We start from the raw sequence: 13717 nt of genomic DNA, 5'->3' as shown, positions 1-13717 counted from the left end.
TGAGAAACAGCTCCCCCGAAAGTTCTTCCTTTGGTTAATTTTCCACCTGCATTTAGTAATAAATGTATACAAGTTTATATTCCTTATATTTTTTCGTAAGGTGTAACAGCTTGTTTTATAGGAGCGACGTGTACACATATGCCACGCAAAACTCGACACTTTACATTTGCCATGGCAATAATTTATTTTTATTTTCGTTGTTTTGCCAGAAATTCGTTACCTGCCAGGCCAGGACATCCAACATACAACGGCTTAAACGAACCGAACTGAATGAAACAAAACAGCGGCGGAGAGGCGAAACAGTACAGTACAGAAACAGCACAGGTAACACGACATGGCAGGTGCAAAAGGCAACTGCGAACAAGCAACATTCAGACGGAGCGGCGTACATAAATCAAATTAATTTTGTAGGCGAGCCAACGTGCGCCATTTTGTGGCACCATCTCGCTTCCTCGCACACAAGCACACACACACTGTGGATCCTGGATCCTGGATCCTTGCTACCGGGGGAAAAGTGCGTTTTAATTGCAAAGATGCCGCCGCGTTTGGCATCGCGATTCGAGGCTAATTAGGCGCACAATTGGCACGAAATAAAAAGCCAGAAAAACAAAGGAGCGTACGTGACTATCTCAAGCTGTCGATCCGCTGCCTTCCCCCTCCCCCCACCACCCACCCCCAGCGGTGCGGCGATAAAACGTACATTTAAATTGTCGCGGGGTGGAAAAAAACACACACAAAAAAGCAAGAACAAGAAAAAACACAAGCAGAAAGGGGAGGCAACCGCATCGCACGTGTAGCATACTCGTATTCGTATCATCAAATGAATATTCGCTTATTTGCATCTCTCTGGAGGTGGCAGAAGATACCCCCAGCCACAGTGACAACCCCTCACTTGAGTACACTGAGCGAAACTAGACTTGTAGGTAGGTTGTAGGTTTTAAAGCAAGTGCAATTGCAAAATTAAAAGCCTAAGACCCTTTTGTACATTTTGGTTTCCTTCTCAAAGAGATAACTTCAAAAGTAAGAACATAAGTAATTAATTTTTCTTAATCTATGTTTGTTTTAGGATTAAGATTAAGATGAATTCCCAAGTTTTATTGTTTGAAATTCAAATATTCCATAATTTATTTAGATGCTCTAGTAATATTATAGTTTTATACTTTCTAAATAAAACCAAAAGGTCTGTTAGAGAAGTTCCAAAAAATATTGTAAAGGAATCCCATTAAATATACAAAATCACAAATTGTAAGATTAAAAACTGCAGAAATGATATTAAAAGCCAACATAAGTTATAACTTCAATCAGAAAGTATTTAGGAAATTCCTTACAATCACAAAGAATACTATATTTGATTGAAGAACATAAAGAACAAGGAACTAGTGCAAACAAGGACTAGATGACTGGATCTCAACAACACACGAAACTATCTCGACCCTTAAATTAAGATTAAGACTGAAGTTAAGCCTTAAACTTTAACTATCTTCTCTATAAACCAATTTGAACTAGTAAAATATTCTAGCTTTTAATTAACAAATTGCTAGTTAAAACTGGCCACTATTTCTCTAGGTACATCCAAGGCAAATGAGTCTCAGCTGCTGCTCCTCCAAAAGAGCGAGTGTGTGTGGCATGGATGTGTGGATTGATGGCAGTTGGGTGGCTGGGCTGATGGCTGACAAAATGAGTTTTTCAGTTATTTTCCTCTTCTGTGTTATTTTTTTTTGCTCCCTGCCTGGCCGCATGGCGCTCTCGACTTGGCTTGGCTTGGGGTAAAAAAGGGATAAGTGGGGGCACCGGTGGGTTAACCTTTGATTCAACAGCTGGCTTTTAAATTAAGATTTCTGGGGCCCTCTCTTGTGCAATTTCAGCAGCTGGAAATGAGAAAAGTTGCCCCGTTGGCGAGGCGAAGTTTTCGGGTGGCCGCTTGCAAATTTCTCATCTCCATCTTGGAGAGTTGTTTGCCAAGAGTTTTGGGCCTTTGGCCCGCAGAACTTTCCCCCAGTCTCGGACTCGACTGGCAGGACACGATGACGACGACGAGGAAAACTAAACTAATTTCAAATGATTACCAAAGAGCAGCGGTGACTCGGAAACTGCTTGAATCCTGGATTATGTTATTAGTTGGCCACATTCCATCCAGCACATACACTCATGCACATCCGCATCCGCATTCGAATCTAATGATATTGAATAAGCTCTTGAAAAACTCATGTAAAGTAAACAATTGATTTCCATTACCCCAGCAAAGGCAAGACATCGGAGATGGGAAGCCCGAGGAGACTTAACAACTTGCCATTTGCTTAGCCACCGCTTACTTGCACATTTTCCCTTTTTTCCCTTACAGATTTTTGCATTTTTCCTGCCCACTTGCCTGGCACATACATACATATATACACTCACATATATGCTTCTGATGTGAGCAAGTTTCTTGCGAGTTATTTTCATATTTGTTTAAAGTCTATTTACCGCAAGTTGACAGTGAAATATGCGAAACTAGCGCGTAGCCAAATAAGTGCGACAGTTTCCGGTTACAACTGTGGCAATGCCAATGTCTTGGCGGCTACGGCAGCACCAGCAGGAGATTTTTCCTTTCCTTGCCTTTCCATGCTTTTCCTCCCCCCCCCCCCCATACTTTGCAGAGTTTTCCCACCCCACGTTTTTAGTGAGGACTCTGCCTGCATGTCATTGCGGTTTGTTTGTTTGCTTGACTTGCGCCCGGGTAAGGATTTCATGTGCTTGAGCTCAGCAGAGCCGGCGAGGTCCTGCAATGGGGGATGAGCTGCATCAGGACCAACCGCAGAGACCGTCTATGTATGTGCGAGGATGCCTGCCTGCCTGTCCGCATGACAATTTGTTGTGCATGAAATCTGCTCCTGCTGGTGGTTCCCCACGCTCCCCGTTCATCCTGCTTACTGGTGCAATGTTTTTTGCGCAATTTGCCAAAGCCATGCCAGGCACGAAGCAGATATGCAGAGCAGCGAAGAATCGCAGCAACCAGAAGGAAACCAGCACGACTGCGACGAGGACCAGGAACAGGACGAGGATGAGGACGGGACTCACGCTCCGACTCCGATTCCGAATTCGAATCCGACCACGACTGCAGGTGCACTTTGAAAAATGAAAAGGTAATGCAATGAAGATTGCAAAACATACTTTTGGTTTTTAAAAAGTATGAATTTAAAACTTGAAAGTTCTTATAAATTAAACTTATTGAATAGCACCTTTGAAAATATTTTGAAGGTCTTTAATGGGATTATTGCAAACTCTTAACCTTTTAAATATCCATTTGAACTTTGATTCAAAGGACTTATTGCTAAAATTTATTTTATTTAAGTAAGTTTTTATTTAATATAACAGCTAAATTTTCAATTAACATCATGAATTCATTGTCTAAAAGTATGCTGCGATATTTGATACTTTTCATGCCAGATTTTTAAGAGATTTCATAACAAGAATGCAACTTTTCCTCTTTAACTTTGAGCATGTGATATCAAAACTATTATGACCGAGAAAAATCAGTTGGATTTTTGAGGAAAATACAATTGGCAACTTATTTTTCTCAGTGCCCCACTGTGGCTGTGGCTAAGCTCAGTCCGGGCAAATAGTCTGGGCTATGTAAACAAACGGTTATCCCTGCCGAGTCGCTCGCTTGCAAGACATATTAGATTTCCCCCCGTATATCCTGCCATGGCTGCCGTTGCCGTTGCAGCTGTAGCTGTAGTTGTTGTAGTCCTAGTCGAGCCTAACCACTGAGACGGAAGTAATGTGTCTATCAAAGCATTAACAACGAACCCGACCAACGAAACGAAACGAAACGAAACCAGACTCAGACTGAGACTCAAACTCAAACCGAAACCGAAACCCAAACGAAACGAAACGTCTTCGTTTCGAAATGAAGTTTCTCGCATACCCTAGATCCTGGCTAAGAAGGATGCTCATCTTATTGATTTCCCATCGGTTTTCGGCTTTAACTAAGAGATAAGGCCTCTTTCGGTAGAGTATATGGGTATGAAAAATATGTGTCTTTTATGCAGGGGCGATGGAGGGGTAAGCAAAAGGATTTTCCGGGTGGGGGGCTAGCCGACACTCGTGCTCGTGTTTGCCAAATGCCTTTTGCATTAAACGCCTTTATGCCAAATTGAACACAATTAAATTAGTTGCGGCCAAGGGATTAAGGTGGAAATTGCCATCGTTGTTGTCTGTGTTTATGTATAACTAATTGGCTATGTAAATGGCAGTCGAGTGAGTGTGTGTGTGTGTTTGTACTGCACCTACACACACACACACAGAGAGAGAGAGAGAGAGACATGTATGTGTGCCGTTAATTACAAGCAGAGGCAACCGCAGCTTATAGATGATTGGGCTGGTTTAGAGTGGCCCTAAAACAGGCAGGGGCTGCCAAGGGTACTTCCCCCTCAACCCATATCCATCTGCCGGCGGCAGGCAGTCTGAGGCTGAAGTTTTGCCCAAAGGGGGCGGTGATCCATCCGCCCACATTGACATTTCGAGCAGCGTTGTCATGAAACCTTTTGCTAAGGATTATGCAAATCTGCCACTCATCGTGCACTCACTCACACACACACACAATACACACACATACTGCCATGGTGTGCCTTCATTTACATTTACATTCAGCTAGCTGAAGATTTGCGCATCATAATTTATGCCCCTCAAACCCCATATTTCCTCGTCCTCGAAAGAGACAGCTAGCACTGGCTAGAGAGAGAGAGAGACAGGGAGAGGCAGAGAGAGAGATAGAGAGAGAGAGACAGGCAGGCTCGGCAGGAGAGAGACACTTCATTCAGAATGCCTCAAAAATTGCCCACAGTTATGACAGGCCAGGTGAACTCTGACAGAGACAGGAGCCGAAGCCCCAGCCAGGATTCATTTGGAATCTTATTCACGTCCAGAGACGGGCACTGTGAGAAATACCTATAGAGTGCTCTTTAAAAGCAAAAGAAATTGCAATAATTAAGGATATATAGAATATGCTCAAAGGATATAAGAGCTAGAGATTTGAAAACAGGTTTAATTTGATTTAACATACTTAATTCTGAGAGGTATTCGAGTTTTTAAAGGATTATTCCATGAAATTTTTAATGTCTTGCCAATAGTTATGGCTTGTTTAAATAATTTACCATATTAAATCAAATAACATAACTAAGAAGACAATTTGTAGATCGAAAAAAAATCATAATGTTCAAGCTTTCTTTGCATTAATATATCTCTTTAATATAAATAAATTAGCTTAAAATGTACATATGAAAGTCCTATTTATTTTGTTTATTTTCCAAAGCATTTCAATACTATTAAGCTTTAAAAAAAGCAAGCTAATATTATTCAAATGTCCCCTAAATACGTTTATTTATTTTACAAGTGCTGCCCTTGCAATAATATTTATCTTCACACCAAAATGTTCAGCATTTATTATCCTTGCCATTTTTTGTTTTTGGTCCTGTGTACTTTTTAGACGTGGCTCTCGCTCGCTTGCCCTTCCATAATTAAATCATAAAAAATTGTTTTTTAATGAAATTAGTTGGTTGGTTTTTCTGTGCCGTTTGTTTTCGTTTTGGCTTTGCTTTGCATGATTTGTCATAATTAATACCCAAGTGGGCAGCGTGAAGGTAGAGCGGGGGCCAAGAGTTATCTGACAGTTGGAGAAGCTGCCCGGGCCAACACTTTTCGAGATGGTGCACTTTTGGCCATTTGCCTGGCTGGGATCGTAGGTCCTGGATCCTGGATCCTGGCCCCCATAAAATGCTTATGAAAAGCGCTTAAATTTACTAACCTGCAAGGTGAGCCAAAAAGGGGGTCGCATGCAAAAAGCAAACACCGTAAACACCTTTAAAAGGGGAGGTTGAGGGCAGGGCTTTTCGGGCAATGACTGGACTTGGCTGCCAGATCCTGATAGTTGGCTCCACAATTTCCATGCGGAGGGGGGACTTTACAAAATGTGTAGTTTATTTGCAATTTTTTAGCCAACGAGCTTTACGTTTCTGTTTTGATTCCCCGCCGCCTCCCTGCATGTGGAATTTTTCGTTATCGCAGAGCTTGCAGCAGCAGCAGCAGCAGCAGCTGCATCAGTTGCAATAAAATCAGTGGCCAAAAGGTTGCAGCATCTGAGGTCAGCTGGGTGGCACTTTTCCACTTTTCCTTCCACTTTCCACTCTGCCCTCTCCTCTGGTGTTGCTATGAATATGTGTGCGCTTGTTAAATAGAACATTTGCTGGGGAAAATCCAACCTGCGATGGCTAAAATTTGGAATTTGTCCGTTTTGCTTTGTTTATCCAGCCAGTTTTTTAGCCCCATTTTCATTTGGTTTTTGTATTTGCAAAATAGTTTTCTGATTTGCATTTAAAAGGTGCTCTTCGTTAGGGCTTTAAGGGTCATACATAGCCTACAGATACCGAGATACAAATGTATCTAATGGTTGCTTGTGAATGGGAATTTACTTCTTCTCTCTCTAATTGGAAATGCTGTTTGTTCTTTGTGGAAATTTTAGATATTTTAAGATTGTGTATAGTGATATTTTTCAAGGGATTTTAAGTAACACAAAGTGCCTTAGATATGGTTAACAAATTGAATAATTAAACTAATTTGATTGAAGAGTAAAGAACTTTTTGTTGTTAACAAATGCTTGAAGGTGAATCTTAATTTTAGTTTAAAACTAAACCCAGTTTAATGTAGAGTATAAAAATGCCAACTCTAAACTAGGTATGAAAAGGGATACATTTGAAAAGGATACAATGAACATCAAATGGCTGGGCAAATAGAAAATGCACTGCAGGCGGAAATAAAAATATATAAATTTGAGCTTCGGCAACATGAAATTGGCTGGATGGATGGCCAGGGCAGCGTCATAAATTACTATAGATATATATATAGTATATACATTCTATATATAATGTTCAGTTGGGAGAATCCCTGTGCTGTTGTGGGCGCTACGCATGCAACTATTAATCATATTGAATGGCGCGCCCTGACTTGTCCAGCTAATCAATCTTGCCAGGAGCAATCTCTTCGCCCTCATCTCATCCAAAGGCGAAAGAAAAATGGCCGCTAAAGTCATTAACGCCTCGCTGGTCACCTGCCGACGAAAACGTGGCGAGGGGAAAATCGCTGAAGGAAAAAACAGGGGAGTTTCCCACTGGTAGGTAAACTAAGCCGCCAGTTGCCATTTTGCTATTTTGTTTATGGCCCTTGCGCAAATCTCTTGCCATATCTTTCAGCGTCGTCCCCTCCTGCCTCTAGGATCCCCGTTGGATTTTCCCTTGTCCCCCACCTTGGATTTTCCCAGCTGCCCAATGAGGCGGCAGGCAAAAGCCAAAGGGGATTAGTTGTAATCAATAACTTGGCCAAGAGTGTGTGTATGTGTGTGTGTGTTTGGAGGAGGAAAAGCGGAGGAAAACTGGTCTTGGGCTTCTGTTTTGTTTGCCTGTCGAAAGTTTCTCCGCACAGCTTATGGCCGGGCTTATACACTCGCAGCCAAGTTATTATTATAATTTCCTTTGCCAATGCGGATTAATTGAAAAGTTTTCCATTAAGAATTCGCGCTTGGTTAAATCGCCTCGCCGTCTTTTGTTTCACCTTTTCCATAAATATTGCCCCCTTATAGTATAAATATATATATATATAGTATAAGTATCTTCACTATTTGATCGTTATGGATTTTGACAGTTTCGCTTGGCTATGATGAAAATTACTTAAAAGCATTTTGCTCCTCGCGCTGATTTGATTGATGGCCGTTTATGGATTTCCTCCCCTCGCACTCTCTCTCTCTGTCGTCATTATATTCGCATTATCAAGTGCCAGAGCCATATAAATATATATATATAAAGATATATTTTTGAAGTGGGCGGGGCATTGGAGCATTGCAAATGGCAGTTGACGTCTTGTGGTGAAGAGCTGACAAAAAGTTGCGCCAATTTATGTCAATTATCGGAAGCTTTACCTGCGGAATTGGGTTTCATTTTGGTTGGGGGATTTCGAAGGAAAATCGAGGCAAATCAAGGGAAATCCCCCCACGAGAGCAGGCTGTAATTTGCTGGGGAAAAACAAATAATGGCATTTTTAGTTGTTACCCGATATGGCCAGTTTTTCTTTATATCTTTTTTCTCCCCTCTCTGAAAAACATTCAAATTTGTCATCGAGTGACTGGGAAATTTGAGAATGTTCTCGGATGAGGAGGCATCCTTTTTATTTTTATTTTGGTTCATTTTGGATGTATTCAAGTGAAGTTTGAGTTATTGAGATTAAATTGTGAGTGGGAATTAGATTTCTGAACTCCCTTTTTAGGGTTTAGATTGGGTTACCTTTTGGGCCAAACCTTTTTGCTTCCTTTCTACATTAATGTTCGCTTTACTTTATAGACTTCCTAATAGAGCGAAGAAGAATTTCTTTAGAAGGCTTTAAATATTTTATATTCTCAATAAACTGCTTGCATCCTTTCACCGCAATCCCTAAGCACCTTGACTTTCCTGCTTTCTCCCCTACACACAGACCATTTAAGGCTTAAACTCCTTTCAGCTTCACAGAAATCTTCCCTCTTCAGTAAAATCCCCTCGAATAGCACATCGTTAATGAAAATCCTGGCAGAGCAGGGCAGAGTCGCTCATTAAAATCGGCGGGGCCAAATCGATTTTCGTTTAGTATCGTAATCAACAACACAGAATTTTTGTTCTCGTGCTAAAAATTTGTTTTTTGCGCTATAACAAGTCTGCGGCGGAGGCCCCATTTCATTTCGCTTCGTTTTTTGGCCTTTCGGGGGGCAGAGGCCAACATGGCTGAATGGAGAACTTAAAGAGCACTCGAACGGCACTCAGCCGCAAACACACACACACTGCACACACACACACTGCACACTCGATATGCATATGTGTGTGTCTAAGTGGAGTTTGCCGCCGAAGGGTTTGGGTGGAGGGGGCCAAAAGTGGAGTCCTGTGCTTTGCAGTACTTGTCAAGATTGAATTTGGTACGAATTTTGGTTTTTTTTTTACAGGTTTTTCTCTTTCATTCGTTTGGTTTCGTACAATTTTCCTTTTTCTCTTTCCTTTTTTTGGCGTTTTTATTGATCAAACAAAACGTAGCAAGTGGCAGCCAGTGAAGGTGTCACTGCTTACAAAAAAAAAAAAATAATAAGAAAGAAAGGAAAATATATTTGTGTACTGCTAAAATTGTATGGGGAACACGCGCTGTGCGAATAGATTGCATGATTTGCTCCACTGCCTGTCATTCTGATTTTTTTTATGATTATTATTTTGCTTCATTTCGTTTAGCATTTTGGCATGTGACTGCCTCGATACTTCGTCTTCCATAGAAAATATATACTAAATATGTATATATGGAGAAAGGGGAACTAGTGCTACTTACCGGACCAAACTGTTCGAAGTAGCTTTTGACATCCTCCAGTGTGGTGGGCGCCGAGAGGCCGCCCACAAAGATTTTCTTCGTTCTCGTCACCATCTGCAAGTGAAAAAGAAAAGCATTGAGAATGGTGTGGGTTAATAATGAGCGGAAAGGTTAAGTGGAATGGCCTGGCATTTAAATATGCATTTTATACGAAAGTTATGACCCTTTTCCTTCTTCTTTTTTTGCTCAAGTTCCCCGTAACTTATGGCCACCAACTTTCGCCATGAGTCGTTCGACCATTTTGTGCATTTTATGTACTACATGCATGGCTCCTCCGCCGTGTATCTGTCTGCGTGAGCTCCAGCTTCGGGGTGTGTGTGTATGGGTGTAAAGGATGTAAAGGGTGTAAGGCTGTGAGGCTCTGCAGCTGTGTGTGTGTGTGTGCATCTGGCATTTTTAAGCTGACAGTTTCAAGTGCCAACTTTACGCAGTTAGCGCAGCAGCAACAGCAGCACAGAAGCAGCATCAGTAGCAGGAAAAGCGGGAAAACTAGCAGCAGCCGTCGACCACCCAGCACCGAAAATGATGGCGAGACAAGGACGAGCAGTCTGCCTCAGGCCTGCATACGTATGTGCACTGAGCGGAAGGATATGGACAAAGTCAAGGAAACTGCTTTAAATGGGAAGGAGAAGAATCTCAAGGAAAATGAAGGGAAATATAGAACTTTATTTAACTTTCTTATTCATTAATATTTCGTTAATTAAATCCAGGATCTATGAACTTTATGCCTTACATTCTAGTAATAATTAAATGCCTGTAAATACTTAATTTCAATATCAATCCCCACATTCTAAGTACTCTACTTAAAATATCCTTAAATCTTTCTAATTCCTTGCAGTGTATGCGTGTGTTAGCTGTTTCTCTGTGCGTGTGTTCGTGTGTGTGTAGAGTGTGTGCAGTGCAACGCCAGCCTTTTTAGCCCGCAGGCAAGCGTAAACTGTTAACGTTAAGTGACGGCAGTTAAGGCACAGTGGGCCCGGCAAACGCTATGCGATGTGCTATACGCGATATGCTATATGCGATATGCGATACGGGAGTGCAGCTCTCTCACATTTTAATTTGGATAATTTTGAAAAAATTACCCACAAGCTAAGCTAGCTAGAGACCTGCCCCCAGAGAGATCCTTGCTGAGAGTTCACAGAGGCTGCTCCTGTAGGAGGAAGGAGCCATGGAATGGCGGCATCCATGGTTCAAGGGACCCTCTTCTCGAACAAACCGGATGAAGCTGATGACGCTGATTGCACTGACGCTTGCAAGCTGCAATTTATGAGCACGGCACAGACAACGGGGGTTTGAGGCGTTGGAAAATGCCCCCTCCTGTCGCCTCCTCTCTCACCATATTTTCCTACCCGACTTCGCTGGCGATGTGGGATATGTCCGTTAAGGAAGCTAACGATATGTAACAGCGGTGCTGATGTTTCTGCAGTGCCAGCAGTAAAATTCATACAATGTCGTAAAATTAAAACACTTGTGCTGTCGCTGGGTGTGTGCGAGAGGAAGCGAGATGGCCAGAGAGGGGCGTTTTAGATGTTGCTACAAAGTTGGTCGTGCAGCTTTTGGCAAGGCAAATCGCTTTGGCCCAGGAATAGAGAGTAAGTCCTGAGACTCTGGCTCCTGGCTCCCGGCTCCCGGCTCCTGGCTGCTTCTTCCTGTCGCTCTTAGTGTCCTCTTTTTTTTTTTTGTTCTACCCACTTGTTCTTTTTTGTATTTTTTGTTTTTGTCTATGCTGCACTTTAGCCAGGTTAAGGAGAACTCACTGGCTGTGGTTGTGAGGGGGCTTTGGGGGCTGGCACCGCGGGCGTTCCCTCTAACAATTTGCAAGACCAAAAAACGAACAGAAATCAAGTTGAGAGTGGCGCTGCAAGAAAGTAACTGTAACAACATGACGTCCGAGACAACGTCGAGCCCGGCCAGAACCTGGGAACCACACTGTAAAACCCCCCTTGGAGCACAGCGCCCTGGTGGCTCATCATCACCAGCCACAAAATGGGCACAGAAATTGCAGCGTTGTTAAAAAGCGATTCAAAACTGCAGTGGCCAGCACTTTGGGTGTCTTTTTTTCAATGTGCGCTGGCCAAAAAATTAGCACTTGTCCTTTATCAAGATGGGAGCTAGCTGAGAGTTCAAATAACTATTGAGGGGAAGATTCATAAAGATATTATAACATACAATGTAAAATGAAGGGACTTCCTTAAGCAAATCCCTTTAATTTTCTTCACTTCCTGAATGCTAATCACTCCACAAAATGGAGCTACTTAAACTAATAAACTGAAGCCGGGAGTTTGATTGTCGACGGCAGCGGCAGTGGCGGCGGCAATGTCATCATCAAATATAAATGAACCAGTTTTGGGAACACGCCCAGTGCTGATAGCGGGGCATGAATCAAAAGCAAAACACACCCAGGCCGAAGGCAGGGAGCCGAGAGTCCGGTCCGAACGCGACCTCAAGACAAATACAGGCCGCAGAGCACACACAGGATACACGGGGCCGCAAGGATACAAGGCTACAAGGCTAACACTCAGATACGCAGATACTCAGATACAAATGGCACCACACACGCATACTAACGAAGTGACACGGCATTTTAACGGCCACCGCAGCGGAGCACAGATTAGGAATGTCAATATTGGCCACAAGGACTTGCGATGAGCGGCAGGATATACGTCCGGGGACGAGCAAGCAGTCGGAGGTCGAGTGGGCGGGCCAGACAACTGGCACAGTGTCTGGTCATGTCTTTTTGGCCGTTTGGTACTGTCGAGAAGCTCGACAAATGACGTCAAGAGTGGGCGTGATCAAGCAGGAGGGGGGGAGGTGGAACCGGGAACAAGGAGCAGGTCACAGGATCATGGGGTACGACACGCGGAAGCGCAAGAAGGCGGTCCCCTTACAATGCAACTCAGACAAGAAAGTCGCCCTCCAATGGATGTCCTTTTTTGAGGGATAATGTAATAAAGATGAGACAAAAGGGGAAAAATAAGAAAAATTTTATTATTTTGAAAGAGTTAGGGATTATTTGTAAATAAAAATAAGAGAAAGGTGAAACTTAAATGCAACTAGACGGTTGACATGTTTTATAAAGCTGGAATACCTTAGAGGTGAATATGTAAGGTAACCCATTATAAGAGGTAGACAATAAGCATATAGCTCTACCCTAAGAAAATCTTATAGACATCTTAATTTTATTCTTAAACATTTTAAAAATAACTTTACGTTTCAGCTAATTTGATTTCTTTAAAGATAACAGAAATAATTCAAATACCGAGTTAAAAAACCCCCGCAGAAAGCAACTGAAGGCAAGGATAATCAATCATTTCAACACCTTGACTGTCCTTATTTTTCGTACTTCATAAATAGTATTTCCCCAACCTTCTCACCTCTCGCAGCATAGATTTTATGATAATGAGGCATGGCTTATGTACACTCATAGATATGGAAACACAATCAAATCGACACTTTATCATTGCCTCTCATCGGAGCCCAGAGACCGACTGAGTTGACAAGTGGCAAATGCATATTTCATTCCAACTGAGCTGCCTATCGATAACCAGGCATTATCTCGACTTATCTTACTCGCAAGGATCTGATGGGATGAGGAAAAGCGATGCCGACATGGCCATCATCTCCATCATCTGACGAGGAGAGCAGCATCCCGATGTCTGTTATGTTAGTGGGAAAGGCCAAATCAATTTAACACTTTCAACTAAATTATTCATTTTGCATAATAATTTTCAAATCTGTCAAAAATATACACCCCGACACACACACACACCTTCCGATCCAAAAGGCTTTCAGAGGCGTCTGCACTTTCACACGCTCCGGAATGGGGGGAGGGATGGCGTTTGCGGAACGCTTTCCCAAAAAGCACTCAAATAATTCCCGAGCGTAAGCTAAACCAGCGCAAAGTTGCCGAGAGAGCAGCTCACACAACAACACAATAGCAAACGGAAATTGGGGGGCAAGGGTAGGAGGTGGTGGTGGTGGCTTGGGGAAAATGGAAAACCCTTTAACCGTGCGTAGGCTCCGACTCCGTCGCCGCCGCCGCCAAGCGTTGCAAATTCTGTTAAGCGAAAATTTCATCAACGGCAAACGGGCTGAATTTTCATTCGCCATTCAGACAGCCCAACCCAGCATCGCGCCAGGAACTTTCGTTGTCAAAATGAAAGGAAAATGTCTCATAAATCCTTTTAATATTAAATGAGCTCGTTCTACGAGAGCGGGGAAATTCGGAGTCGCGGAGGAAGGGAAAACTCGGGCAACGCACACACTTAAAATTATGTGGCTAATGGGAGCAACTTGCCTGGAAATTGCGCGC

The 13717-nt window shown here is 42.7% G+C and overlaps 1 protein-coding gene across 18 annotated transcripts in view; it reads right to left on the bottom strand.

Annotated features, from left to right (window-relative positions):
* The window catches only part of Rbp6 (RNA-binding protein 6), a 208851-nt gene that overhangs the window by 60731 nt on the left and 134403 nt on the right, over window positions 1-13717 (bottom strand). For all 18 annotated transcript variants that reach the window (XR_015271841.1, XR_015271843.1, XR_015271842.1 and 15 more), the window contains one exon: window positions 9367-9459. Coding sequence is in view for 12 of the 18 variants with exons in the window: in XM_086833449.1 (XP_086689575.1) it covers window positions 9367-9459 (93 nt within the window). In the remaining 6 variants the exon portion in view is untranslated. The remainder of the gene's footprint in view (window positions 1-9366; window positions 9460-13717) is intronic.

The sequence above is a fragment of the Drosophila serrata genome, unplaced genomic scaffold (assembly GCF_035046125.1).
Source record: "Drosophila serrata isolate PLE 108 unplaced genomic scaffold, ASM3504612v1 contig_272, whole genome shotgun sequence".
In the NCBI taxonomy this organism is placed as follows: domain Eukaryota; kingdom Metazoa; phylum Arthropoda; class Insecta; order Diptera; family Drosophilidae; genus Drosophila; species Drosophila serrata.
This window is presented reverse-complemented; position numbering and strand designations above follow the sequence as displayed.